Source organism: Armigeres subalbatus, chromosome 3 (assembly GCF_024139115.2).
Source record: "Armigeres subalbatus isolate Guangzhou_Male chromosome 3, GZ_Asu_2, whole genome shotgun sequence".
Taxonomy (NCBI): Eukaryota; Metazoa; Arthropoda; class Insecta; order Diptera; family Culicidae; genus Armigeres; species Armigeres subalbatus.
Window position 1 is genome coordinate 149,457,528 of NC_085141.1, and position 14,979 is coordinate 149,472,506.

At 44.7% G+C, this 14,979-nt stretch overlaps 2 protein-coding genes across 3 annotated transcripts in view; one reads left to right on the forward strand and one right to left on the reverse strand.

Annotated features, from left to right (window-relative positions):
• Nucleotides 1–14,979, reverse strand: part of LOC134224752 (uncharacterized) — a 128,662-nt gene that overhangs the window by 67,024 nt on the left and 46,659 nt on the right. The window lies entirely within an intron of this gene.
• On the forward strand, nt 1,935–7,357 carry LOC134228154 (uncharacterized). Its single transcript, XM_062709935.1, has 3 exons — nt 1,935–2,118; nt 2,309–3,075; nt 7,278–7,357. The coding sequence occupies exons 1-3, from the start codon at nt 2,021–2,023 to the stop codon at nt 7,355–7,357; spliced, it is 945 nt and encodes a 314-aa protein (XP_062565919.1). The 5' UTR covers nt 1,935–2,020.

A 14,979-nucleotide genomic window follows, 5' to 3' on the forward strand; every position in this document is an offset into this window, starting at 1 on the left:
CACTACAAATGCTCAAACATGTTCGGCGAACCTTGGCTCCAAACGTAAAAAAAATTAATGTTATTTATATTTCTAATACTTTTTTGCCAAAGGAGGCGCTTAATGATATGTATAAGAACAAACTTATACATCGCATAAGTCACATACATTCCGAAACTTATACTTTTCATTAACTTTTGAATGTTATTAGCTTTTTGATATGGGATCATTCATTAGGTGGCATAATGAAGAGTATAAGTACTTTCGAATAGTTTTTTGCCATAACATATAAGGTTATTTTTTTTCGTGCACCCCCGACAACTCAAACCAAAATCAAACCGTTTTAATTTTTTCCAATCGAGTCGCCAACTCAAGACAAAATTTTCAAAGCGACTTATCTGCTTTTATAAACAAAGATTCAAACGACGATTTGACGAATCTGATAGCTCTTCCACGCAAATCAACACCATTAACAGGTAGCAGAAACCTTCACCTACCTATTGGTGGTGTTGGTTTGCATGGGAGAGCTATCAGATTCGTCAAATCGGCGTTTGAATCTTTGTTTACAAAAGCAGATAAGTCGTTTTGAAAATTTTGTCTTGAACTGTCAAATGGTTGTTCGAACAACTTCACACACGTTCAAACAAAGCAGCAACCGAAGCGTTTTCTTGGGGGCGTAGTCAATGTTCGTCAAACTGCTTGACTGGTGTGTACGTTGCATAACACTTCTGTAGAATTAAGGTATAACATGATAGAAAAAGAAAGCTATATGTAAAACAAACAAAAAAAACAGTTGAAATAAAATCAATGAAGTAAAACAAAAAAAATCGTTAAGTTCTTTCGATCTCTCGAAAACGCGCTGTTTCACAAAGTCAGAGATTTCACTTCAGCATTCCTTAGAAAAGCAATCCGTAACCAGAAAAAAAATGAAAAAATCATGAAGTCAGTGGACTTACAATTCCCCTTCATTGAAATTGGAAAGCATGGCCTACTGCCACCCGAACATTTGATTCCAAGGATGACTCACATTTCCCCGCCATGCAACATGGAAAAGCATGGCTTACTACCATCCGAAAAATTGAAATTTCTAGAGACGAGTCACATTTCCCCTTTATGCAACATGCAAAAGCATGGCCTACTGCAACTGGAAATTTTGAAATCACGAAGATGACTCACATTTCCCTTCATGCAACAAGGAAAAGCATAGCCGCCTAATGCTACTAGTAAATTTGAAATTTCCAAAGGCAACTCACATTTCCCCTCCATGCAACTTGAAAACCATGGCCTACTGCCACCCGAAAATTTGAAATTACAGAGTCAAGTTGGCATTTCCTCCGAACAGAATACTATAAAGAAGAGTGCTTCAACGGAAAAGCCTCATTCCATCATCGAACGCTGAAACGGAGACTACTACGAAATTATATCGGTCAACATCAGAAGGAAGAAGGAACCCCGTTAGCAAGCCCAACCACCCACCGCGCCACCCGCTTCCATAATTTGGAATTGGTAAGCGCGTCGGCACAGCGGCCGAAGGAAGAAGGAACCCCGTTAGCAAGCCCAACCACCCACCGCGCCACCCGCTTCCATAATTTGGAATTGGTAAACGCGTCGGCACAGCGGCCGAAGGAAGGAGGAACCCCGTAAGCAAGCCCAACCACCCATCGCGCCACCCGCTTCCATAATTTGGATTTGGTAAGCGCGTCGGCACAGTAGCCGAAGGATCGAGGAATCCCGTGAGCAAGCCCAACCACCCACCACGCCACTCGCTTCCATAACTTGGATTTGGTAAGCGCGTCGGCATAGTGGCCGAAGGAAGGAGGAACTCCGTGAGCAAGCCAACCACCCACCGCGCCACCCGCTTCCATAAATTGGAATTGGTAAGCGCGTCGGCACAACAGCCGAAGGAAGGAGGAACCCCTTAAGCAAGCCCAACCACCCACCACGCCACTCGCTTCCATAACTTGGATTTGGTAAGCGCGTCTGCACAATTTGAGGAAGAGGGAATCCTGTGAGCGAGCCCAACCACCCGTACGATTTTAGTATGGACGAAGATCACCTTTCAGGTCCGTTGTCTCCTCATGGAACAACCCAAAATTTCGACAATGGCGCAAGCGGTACGAGAACCAGCTCACCTCACCGGTAAGAATTATTTAGTTAAAAGTAGAAATGGAACTGTAGTCGAGACAGTTGCCATAAACGAAACATGTGATCTCTGGTAGTTGAGACAGAGTATCAAAGAAAACATGTATGTCGAGATTATTGACAAATGTACTCTGATGGTCGAGACAGAGTGACTTAAACTAGTGTCATTTTCTTTTCTTTCGTACAGAAAACCAAAAGCCAAAGTAACGAAGAAGAAGCTTTTGGAGGAACTCTCAGCATTAAAATCGGAAATGGCTAATATGCGATCCGAAAAGGAACAAAACCTACTATCAGGAAAACGTCCGACAGAGAGCAGTGCTGTAAACGTGAGGCCTGATGAAGGACCATCTGGGAGCGATTCGTTCCTAGCTACCATGAGCAATATGTCGCTGGGATCTTTGAATATTCCAGAGTGTAAGCCTTCAGAGGGTGAGATGGATGTGGATAAAAAAGCTTACGAACACTGGAAAGAAATACTAATCGCATCATTTAATCTGATGCGAGCAACTGACGAGCGCGCAAAATTGGACATATTTAGAATAAAAGCGGGACCAAAATTGCTGGAAGTGATGCAAGGAACATCTTCTATACCAGGCATGCCAGATGAATGCGTTAAGCCCTTCTCCAATGCAATAGCTAGATTGGATCATTACTTCGGATCTCGTACATACATAATAGGACAACGTGGTAAATTAATGAATACTGTACAGCAAAGTGGAGAGTCAAATATTTCATTCGTTCGACGAGTGGCAGCAGCGGCAAAATTGTGCGATTACAAGAATGAAGAAGAAATGGAGGCAGTCGTACGTACCATCGTTAAAAGAACCACCGATAGCCGGGTCCGTGTTTTGGCCCACAGGAACTGGGTCAATCAAGGTGACATGAACAGTTTGATTGGATTGGTACGTGATAGTAGTAGTAAAATTCTTCTTTGTTTACACATTTTTTGTTCTACAATTATTTTTGACATGTACAGTGATCGGCCCGCTTGGCCCTCCAACTTCAATTTTAATTATTATTATTATTATTATTTTATGTTTCTACTTGATTTTTGAAATATATTGTATCATGACGGCCTTCAGGAGGCGCTAGTGTGTTTTTTTTAAATTTGATAACCTAACTACTATGTACACTAATATTTACATAAAAATTTGATAACCTAGATTGGAACTAGCGCCCTAAGCGCTTCTTGGTCCGAGTGCAGGTAACGGACCCTAAACTTTTCTTTACACTCACCAAAGCGTTCATGTAAGGTTTTTATTCCGGCCAGACGGTGGACCTCGGATGTTCTTGTCCTGGGAGGGGTGTTGAGGATCATCCTCAGGAATTTGTTTTGGACCCGTTGAAGTTTGAGGTGGTGGGTTTTGGCGCAGCTCTCCCAGACCGGCATGCCATATTCGATCACAGGGAGGATGATTTGCTTGTAGACAGCAAGCTTATTTTTCAGGGACAATGACGACCGGCGGTTGATCAAAGGGTACAGTAGTTTCAACAAGACGTTACACTTTGTCACCGTTTTGTCAACCTGTTGCCTGAAAATAAGCTTGCTGTCGAGAGTCAAGCCAAGGTAGCCGGCCTCATTGGCCCATTCCACGGTCGTCCCCTTGAGCATGATTTTACAGTCCCCAGGCGGCACAAGCTTAGGGGATTTGGAGTGGGGGAAATGATGACCTGGGTCTTCGCCGCGTTGATACAGATCTTCCAGCTGGTGAGGTACTCTGTCAGGGCATCCAGGCCTCGTTGGAGTTTTGCCACTAGCGCTCTGATCACTCTACCGTTGTAGACGATGGATGTGTCATCTGCGAACAGAGACAGAATGCCGCCTTCTGGAGGTTCTGGCATGTCGGAGGTGAACAGATTGAAAAGCAGGGGCCCGAGGATACTGCCCTGGGGAACGCCTGCGACGATGTTGTGCGCATTGGAACTCGCTCCGCTGATTGAGACCCGGAATGTCCTTGCCGACAGGTAATTGTTGATGATTTTCACCAGGTAGCTGGGAAGATTGTAGCGTTGTAGTTTGTACACCAGGCCATCACGCCATACATTGTCAAATGCCTTCTCGACATCGAGTAAGGCCATGGCGGATGTTTTCGAGACAAACTTGTTCCGTCTGAGGACGTTGGTAACTCGGGTCAGTTGGTGTACAGTTGACCGACCGCGTCGGAAACCAAACTGTTCCTCGAGCAAGATGTTGAGATTTTCGGCAGACTCAAGTAACCGATGATGAATAGCTTTTTCGAATAGCTTGGATAACCCTGAGAGAAGGCTGATGGGTCGATAACTTTTGGGGAGGAAGGATCCTTCCCAGGCTTCCGGATGGGGATGACTTTCGCTGACTTCCAGGACGATGGGAAGTAGCTAAGCCGGAGACACTGATTAAAGATCAGCGAGAGGTGCTCAAAGAACGGAGCACTCATGTGTTTGAGCTCGAGATTCAGGATGCTGTCGAAGCCTGGGGCCTTCATGTTCTTCGACGATTTGATATAGGCCGTCAATTCGTCAGCTGAGATCTCCAACTCCTCCGAGAAGTCGTTGGGAATCAAATGGATGTTGTTAGCATGCTCGTTGACGGCTGCTTCGTGTGGACTGACGATGTTCTGCCCAAGATTGTGTGAGCTGACGAAGTGACGACCTATTTCAGCGACCTTCTCTGCAGGAGTTATCAAGCGATCCTTAGAGCCATTATTGTCTAGTGGGATCAAAGGTGGAATAGGCCGAGGCTTGGATTTTAGAATTTTGGTCATTTTCCAGAACGGCTTAGCATAATCTGGGAGAGTGCGGATCTTATTCGAGAAGTCGTTATTTTTGAGGTCCACCATTCTGGCCTTGATAATTTTTGTGAGTCGATTGCAGCGTGCCTTAAGCTCAGGCAGTCCAGTACGCTGAAACTGCCTGCGAGTGACATTCCGCAATCGAATCAAATCTTTGGTGAGTGTATCGATGTTTAAGGAGTTGCTTACCTGCCGAGCCGTCGGTACGTGTTGCTCTCGGGCCGCCGTGATCGCCTCCTCGATAGCGCACAGCTGGCGGTCGATACTTTCCGGCGTCTCCGGACGCACCTCGTAGTCGACGGTGTTATCGACGCACTGCTGGAAACGCTGCCAGTTCACTCGGTGGTAGTTCCGCCGTAACCACCGGATAGTGATCCGAACTGAGCTCCTGGTATACAACCGGCTGCGAGACGTGGTCACTCAGGTTTGTTACGTAGAGGTCGAGCGTAGCGTGTGCACCGGACCGACTCAGCCGAGTGGGGGAATCCGGGCTCAGGATCGTGTAGTGGCCTTCCTCCATGTCGTTGCTCCAGATGGTGCCGTTTCGATTGCAGCGACTGTTGCCCCAGTCTTGATGTTTGGCATTCAAGTCGCCGGCAATGATATACTGGCCTTGCCTCCGCGTCAGCTTGACGATGTCCCTCTGAAGGGCAGCCGATGATCCATCGCCGGCTTTGGCTTGCGTTGGACAGTACGCCGCGATGAGCGCGATTGTGCCGACCGAAGTGGTGATTTCGACACCGATGGCCTCGATGACACTGAGCTGGAAGCTTGGAAGCAGACGACAGTTGATGTTGTAGCGAAGAGCGATGGCCACACCACCTCCCTGGTCGGCCGGTCGAGTCGCACGATGCGGAAGTCCGGGATGTTGACGTTCACCTCCGGTTTTAGGTGCGTTTCGGTGATGAACGCCACGTCTATTTCCTTCTCCTCAAGGAAATCCCTCAGCTCGATTGTTTTGCTCTTTAGCGAGCAAGCGTTCCAGTTGACCAGGCCCACCTAGCAGCCATTTTCAATGATGAACATGCCAAGTGTGAATACCTGGTCGAATCGGGTTTTGCAGCCGCGCAGTCGAGTGGCGAGCTGCGCGAAGATCGGCATCAGTTGCTCCGGAGTGTACAGCAGGGCAGATTCACTCCGGTGGGACGGCTTCGTTCTCCGACTGCCGACGGAACCCAGGAGGAGGGAGCGGGGCCATTCGCTGGTGGATGGTGCCGACGATGTTGGAGCTTGGACCGGTGCAGCTGCCGCTGCCAGTCGCTTGTGCGGCTGTAGCGGTGGGAGTATTGGAATCACACGACGGGGAGCAGGGATGGCTGGAAAGTTCACCTCGTTGATTACAGGAACACGGTTCTTCTTCGGCATGGTCCTGGTGGAAGCCTTCTTCCGGATTTCCAGGAACTCGGCTCGCTTTGGGCAGCCCTTTGTGGTGGCCCGATGTTTGTCGCCACAGTTGGCGCACTTGGGATCAGCCACCTCCATTTTGTCGCACTCGTCAGTCGGATGGGGTTCGCCACACTTGTTGCAGCGCGGCTTCATGCGGCAGTTCCTGGTGCCGTGCCCGAAATTGAAGCAGTTGGTGCATTGCGTGACATCGCGGTGCACTGGCCGATATCGCTCCCCAGTCAACGACGGTGTAATTTATAACGCCAACCAGCTTCAGGTCCTTCCAGGTAGTGGAGCCGTGCTCCAGATGGATCAGGTAAAGCTGGTCGCGATATTTCCTCGCCTTGTCGTGACGAGCAATCTTGTGGACGGCTACTGGCTTCAGTCCGCAACTTTCAAGCTCTGCTTGGAGCTCTTCCTCCTTCATGTCGTGAAGTCCTCGCAGCAAAGCCTTGAGCGGCTTCGTGCCGGGATGGTCATGAGTGTAGTACTCATACTTGTGGACCTCGAGGAACTCCACGACGGATTGATGATGGTCCCGGTTGGCCGGCATCACTTTCACGCCCTCGCTGCAGAGCCGAAAGTACATTTCAGCCCCTTAGCGATCAGCTGGCGAATTTCTGGGCGGAAATCCGGCGGATCGCCCTTCACAAACACGGGCAGGCACTTCTCCTTCCGCTCCGATTGCACCTGCGGCAGCTGCGATTGCTGCTTCTTCCTCTTTTCGGCGGATTGCCGGCGTCATCAAGCAGCAACGGCGAGAACACGTTGCTCTGCAAAAGCTGCTTGGAGGGTTACCCGCGCCTCCAAGAGCAGTGCGCTTAGGCACTTTTCCAGCGACCGAATCGGCCACCGAGTCTCCCATGACGGGTCCGGGAGAAAATAACGCCAACGCGACAAGCGAAAACGTAAACAGCGAAAGAACGAGAAAAAACACTTCGAAAAAATGCGCGAGCAAAAAACACGTCCGTACGTGTTGCTGTCTCGAACTGGAATGAGATGATGATTGGTACGTGATCGTGAAATGGAGCTTTTTAACGAAGCAGAGTATCAAAAACTCAACCATCAACGCAACGTGACTATAGCTACAGTCACGCAACCCTCGGAAGGTCGTCTTCAATTTCGTCGAGGAGGTGGAACTGGATTAAGGTTCAGAGGAATCCAACGTGGAAGAGGAACCATTCGGCGAGGACAGTTCCAAAGACCTCAGCAAAACGCTTGCTGGCGGTGCGCCAGTATCTACCATGATCCTACTCGATGTCCCAGTTTAGATAAAATTTGCCACAATTGTAAACACCGTGGGCACCTTGCACGCACCTGCACAACCCAACCGCCAAATGGCGTCGGACAAAAGCGTTCACAAAATGAACCATCAGAAGATGAACCAAGATCGAAGATTGCAGCAATAACGCAGAATGGAGAGGATATTGAATCCAAGGTACTTGAAGCTGACGATGTTGAATAAATAATTTTAATAGCTATCTTATCTGACTCTTGAACTATATCTCGTTAAATAAAGATCAATTGTTATTAAATAGAGTTTTTTTTACGATTTACAATGAAGCAATTACATCCTCGCATTCGCTCAATATTATTTTATTCACATGTTTCTGAACAACCCCAAGAAAAAAAACATGCGATTGTAATTTGTTTAAAATTAATAGAGGCTAGATAAGCTAGCTATTAAAAGCAAGCTAGAAGGAGATAGAATGAGTAATGACAAAATATCTCCAGGATCTCCAGATCTCACGACTTGAGCCGTCTTCGACTAATGGTAATACTAAGAATATCATAGGTGCGATTTCGGCTGCTACCCTACCAACAGAGGAAGATGCATGCGTAGTCGGACGCGTAGCTGGTACACGTGTTATTTTTTTTCATCGACTCTGGGGCTCAAGTGAATACAATAACGAGAAAGATTCTGGATAAGATGCTAAATGATAATTCCAAAGTCGAGAAGTTATACGACCTTAGTTATACTTCCGATAAAACCCTACGTGGTTATGCTTCTCAAGGAACGATCAACGTGATAGCAACTTTCTCGGCCAAATTGTATGTATCAAAGGACAGACCGGTATGCTTGGAAAAGTTCTTTGTGGTTGAGGAAATGAGATCTTTATTGGGTTTCAACACTGCTGCTCGATATAGTCTTTTGGATGTGGGATTAAGAGTGCCTGTTGGAAGTTACGGTGATGCTTGGAAATGCGAATTGGCTATGGTTAACACAGTAGTCAGCACTTCTGAAAGCGAATTTCCCAAATTTAATGTACCACCTGTTTTGCTGCACTATAACCAAAACATGCCTCCTTCAAGAAATGTGTATACACATATACCTGCAGAATTTAGAAGGTTAGCACAGCAAAAAATCAATGAACTACTGACATCTGGAATCATCGAACCAGTCACAGAAAATATGGATCGTTCTTTCTGTTCCTCCTTGTTAGTGGTTCCTAAAGGCAAAGAAGACATTCGCTTGGTTGTTGATTTGCGAGGCCCGAACAAATGTATCCACCGAACACCGTTTAGAATGCCCACACTCGAAGAAATATTGATGCAATTACATGGTGCTCAATGGTTCTCAATAATCGACCTTAATGTGGTACTGGGCGAGCAATGCAGACATGTTACCAATTTTTCATCCGGAGACGCTCTTTTTAGATGTCGGAGACTACCATTCGGTCTATGTAATGCACCGGACATATTCCAAGAAATCATGCAGTCTGTAATGCTTTCGGGATGTGAAGGGACGGTGAACTATTTGGACGATGTCTTGGTATTCGGTGCAACAAAATCAGAGCACGATAAAAATCTGAAGGAAGTCATCAAACGATTGGAGGAGCACAACGTCAAAATTAATGAGAGCAAATGTCTTCTAAATCAGCAAGAAGTTCCGTTTTTAGGATTCAATCTATCCCCCGATGGATGGAGCATAGATGAAGCTAAAATTAAAGCAATACAGAACTTTCGACGTCCCCAAAATCAAGACGAAGTGAAGAGTTTTCTTGGTTTGATTACTTTCATTGATCGATTTATTTACAATCGGGCGGACAAAACACAAAAATTACGGGAGTTAGCTAGAGCAGATCAATTTTATTGGTCTGATGATCTGGATCGAGAATTTGATTTCCTAACGCGTAATGCTTGGACAAAGATCAAGACATTAGGCTACTACAAGCAAACTGATAGGACAGAGCTATATGTCGATGCCTCACCACATGGTTTAGGTGCGGTTCTAGTCCAATTTGACGATAACGCTATCCCAAGAGTCATCGCATGTGCCTCTAGAGCATTGTCTTCGGCGGAGCAAAAATACCCCCACACACAAAAGGAGGCTTTGGCAATGGTTTGGGGTGTGGAAAGATTTTCCAACTATCTGATGAGCACAACTTTCTTAATCCGAACAGATGCAAAGTCAAACGAATTTATTTTTGGAGGCATGCATCGAATTGGCAAAAGATCGATATCACGAGCAGAAGCCTGGGCACTCCGATTGCAATCTTACAACTTCTCAGTTGAAAGCATTCCCGGTAATACGAACATCGCAGACGCACTTTCGACGATGGACGATGGACAACAAACCCACCGAATCATTCGACGATTCAGCCGAAGGACATTTATTGTTCGTTCTGGATTCAGGAAATATAGAAATGAATTGGAATGAAATCGAGTCAGCGGCAGAAGAGGACAATGAACAGCAAGAAGTTCGAAAATCCATAATGGCAAATACATGGAGCAGTAAGTTAAAGGCTTACGAATGCCATGCCAAATATCTGCGAATACTCGGTGCTTTAATTTTCAAGGAGGAACGTGTTATATTACCTTCTAAATTGCGATCAAAAGCACTTCAATTAGCGCATCAGGGTCATATCGGAGCAGCATCAATGAAGCGAATTCTTCGAAGTCACTTCTGGTGGCCAGGAATTAATGAAGAAGTTCAAAAGTATATACACAATTGCGAGACTTGTCTGAGACTATCAAAGAAAAATGCTCCTCTTCCCCTTACAAGTAGAGAAATACCCCAAGGCCCTTGGGAAATTCTTCAAATAGATTTCTTCACGGACAAAGATTTCGGATACGGAGAATTTTTAGTGGTAGTAGATACTTACTCGAGGTATCTCCATGTCATTGAAGTGAAAAATATCGACACAGACACAACTAATGCAGCACTGGCCAGCATATTTGAAGTTTGGGGATATCCTCTAGCAATGCAGAGTGATAATGGACCACCGTTCCAGAGCGAAAAATTTATAACGACCTGGGAAAATAGAGGCATTAAGATACGCAAATCCATACCGTTAAGCGCCCAGTCAAATGGAGCAGTGGAGAGACAGAACAGCGGCATCAAAAAGGCATTGTCTGCGGCGAAATTGGACCGAGTTAATTGGAGGATCGCATTGGACAAGTATGTACAAACGCACAACAAAATTCGCCCTTTGTCTCGTTTGGGAGTAACCCCCTTCGAATTGTTAGTGGGTTGGAAGTATCGGGGAACCTTTCCTAGCCTTTGGGAATCCAAATCCTCTGAGCCACTCGATCGCGTTGACATTCAAGAAAAGGACGCAATATCTAAACTACAAAGTAAGAAGTATGCCGACACACATAGAAGAGCCCAAGATTCGGATATCAAAGTCGGTGATACGGTTTTAGTAGCGATCCAGAAGAAACAAAAATCTGACCCAACGTTTTCTGCAGAAAGATTTACAATATTGGCTAGAGACGGAGCTAAAGTCGTTATTCGAAGCAAGCGTGGTGTGCAATATTCTCGGAATATACAAGATGTGAAGAAATCTCCTAAGAACTCGGAGGATTACGATGGAACACTTATACAAGATGAACATGCAGAGGACACGAACACTTTAGAATTTGATAATCCAAGCTCTGAACTTGACTTGAACCTGGAGAACAATAATCACCAGCGCCCAAAAAGAACTTCAAAAAAAAAACCAAGCCGATTCAACGATATGGTATTATACAGCGTTTTTGAATAAACAAAGGTAAATAGTTATTTCATTTTTAAGCAAAAACTATAACATTTTTTACACAGGTTAATTTTGACGAGAAGCTGTATCATCATTCAACAAGCATGAAAAGTACCATATATATAAAGAAAATCAAATCATAGAATCTGTATTTGTTACAACAGCTAGGATTAAGTAAATAACTCTGACAAACAAAACATTATCAGGAATCAATAAATGTACATGGAAAACTAAATAACTATATTGACATAATTATAGTCATCATGAAGCAAGGAGTAGAAGTAAGAAGTATTGTAGAATTAAGGTATAACATGATAGAAAAAGAAAGCTATATGTAAAACAAACAAAAAAAAACAGTTGAAATAAAATCAATGAAGTAAAACAAAAAAAATCGTTAAGTTCTTTCGATCTCTCGAAAACGCGCTGTTTCACAAAGTCAGAGATTTCACTTCAGCATTCCTTAGAAAAGCAATCCGTAACCAGAAAAAAAATGAAAAAATCATGAAGTCAGTGGACTTACAATTCCCCTTCATTGAAATTGGAAAGCATGGCCTACTGCCACCCGAACATTTGATTCCAAGGATGACTCACATTTCCCCGCCATGCAACATGGAAAAGCATGGCTTACTACCATCCGAAAAATTGAAATTTCTAGAGACGAGTCACATTTCCCCTTTATGCAACATGCAAAAGCATGGCCTACTGCAACTGGAAATTTTGAAATCACGAAGATGACTCACATTTCCCCTTCATGCAACAAGGAAAAGCATAGCCGCCTAATGCTACTAGTAAATTTGAAATTTCCAGAGGCAACTCACATTTCCCCTTCATGCAACTTGGAAAAGCATGGCCTACTGCCACCCGAAAATTTGAAATTACAGAGTCAAGTTGGCATTTCCCCTCCGAACAGAATACTATAAAAGAAGAGTGCTTCAACGGAAAAGCCTCATTCCATCATCGAACGCTGAAACGGAGACTACTACGAAATTATATCGGTCAACATCAGAAGGAAGAAGGAACCCCGTTAGCAAGCCCAACCACCCACCGCGCCACCCGCTTCCATAATTTGGAATTGGTAAGCGCGTCGGCACAGCGGCCGAAGGAAGAAGGAACCCCGTTAGCAAGCCCAACCACCCACCGCGCCACCCGCTTCCATAATTTGGAATTGGTAAACGCGTCGGCACAGCAGCCGAAGGAAGGAGGAACCCGTAAGCAAGCCCAACCACCCATCGCGCCACCCGCTTCCATAATTTGGATTTGGTAAGCGCGTCGGCACAGTAGCCGAAGGATCGAGGAATCCCGTGAGCAAGCCCAACCACCCACCACGCCACTCGCTTCCATAACTTGGATTTGGTAAGCGCGTCGGCATAGTGGCCGAAGGAAGGAGGAACTCCGTGAGCAAGCCCAACCACCCACCGCGCCACCCGCTTCCATAAATTGGAATTGGTAAGCGCGTCGGCACAGCGGCCGAAGGAAGGAGGAACCCCTTAAGCAAGCCCAACCACCCACCACGCCACTCGCTTCCATAACTTGGATTTGGTAAGCGCGTCGGCACAATTTGAGGAAGAGGGAATCCTGTGAGCGAGCCCAACCACCCGTACGATTTTAGTATGGACGAAGATCACCTTTCAGGTCCGTTGTCTCTTCATGGAACAACCCAAAATTTCGACAACTTCTACTCCTTTATTTCAAAAATGTCAAATCCATTCCGTTTTCTAAAAACAAAAAAAAAATCATTATTGAATAAATGATCATTAATATTCCATTAATTAAAAATGGTATAATCATTTTCAATGATTAAATTTAGATTAAGCACTCGTTGATTATTTCCATTTTAAGAGTGAAATCAGGAGTGATTCAGTTTCATTCCAAATTTTCGACCACTATTCTAGTTTGAATCTGGAGCCAAATAGAACAAACTCGTTGGTTTCCCCAGCAGTGTTCTATTCATGTTTTTCAAATTTTCAATTAAATGAAATCATAATGTTGGCGCCAAAAAGGCCGTAATTGCAAAGTGGATTGATCCGTAGATAAAATGACGCATTCATACACCAAAAAAATTGGAAAATATTTGAATCTCGTGATTCAATCGTGGTTCAAATCTGCAGAAAATAGAACGAAGCGTTATACCAGTTTTTTTTCTTGACATTTGACTGGTATAAAAAATGAATCTAGAACAGCTGCTGGGAAAATGAATGTTTCAGATTCATATTCAAACTGACAGCCCCGAACGATTTGAATCACTGCTGATTTTACCCTAAGCCTGCAAATGAGTGGATAGACCGAATATGGTTTTAGGTTAACTTTTAAGCCATTCAGCTTTTTTATTTTTATCCGTGTATTCTCGGTCTCTGGTAGCATAAAAAACTACACACTCTCCGTTTCTCCCCCAAGTAACTGGCGCCGTAATTGATCTAAATTTGAGCGTTATGAATCGTGTACACCCGGTTCTTGGGGGCAGCAGGGATTATGAACACAGGATTTTGTTTTTACTTTTCGCTCGTATTTTTGATCGTGTGACTTCAATTTGCCACAAAACTCTTTGCAACATGTTTCAAAAAATCCTGAATAAATCAAAGAAAAATCACATGATAATTAATGTACGTTAAACATTTAGGATGAGTGGAAAATTGAGAAAATGTAAATCGTGTAAAACAGAATCCAGTGTATACTGTGAATCGCATATTTGTCCCATATGAATAGAAAACCCAGCAAAGATGGGACAAATATGCGATTCACGGCAGTATACCCCTCCCCACTATTGGAGGTTGGACGGAAACACGTCCAGACTGAGTCCGGAATTACGGGCCGAGAGAATGAAATTAACACCGAGAACTGCTTTTAACGTGTTTAATGCTCTACTGTACCGTTATATCTATTGCGTTCGTACAAAAGTGGATAACTTTCTATATTGAGCGGAAACCAATTGTTTCGTTATGTTGGCACAAATGATGACAGTGCTGCTAGAGCCGTTGGTTGGTTATAACAGCTCTTCCGCAGATAAAAAGCTTCATCCATAGGCTAGAGGTTGAGCCGTTGCGTTGTCATCTATTTCAAACGAGACAGACGCGAGATTGTTGCGCCTGTAAAGGAAAACTCTCTGTCTGTGCACCAATGCTACGCAACTGATCAATATGGCGCTTTCAGACCCGACCATCACTAAATTGCACCAAATAATGGAGTTTACCTAGACGCTCTTTAACTTTCCCAAATTCCCATTTATTTTCATGAACGTATTCCCGTGCTGCGACTCTGGATCCAACTGATAATTCTCTTATTTTAAGTTGGACTTCGCTTCCTTTCGGATCCGATGAAGGAACCATAAGATCTAGTCGTGAACGAATCTGGCGGCCAAAAACCAACATCGAAGGAGAGTAACCAGTAGTGGGATGGATCATTTTACGATACGACAACAAAATATTGCACAATTCACTTTGGACTTCGGAACGACCACAGTTCATCGATTTTAATTTGGATTTCATCGTCTGAATGAAACGCTCGGCCTGACCGTTTGTGGCCGGATGGTATGGCGCACTGAGCTTATGCACAATTCCGTTCAGCCTCAAAACCTTTTAAAGTCTGCTGACGTGAATTGAGGACCGTTGTCACTCACGAAAACTGACGGCATTCCATAAGTGCAGAAAAATTCACACACAAATTCACACGAATCGTTGTTTCAGTTGTAGTATTCTTGGCTATACGAACCTCATGCCCAAGGTGAA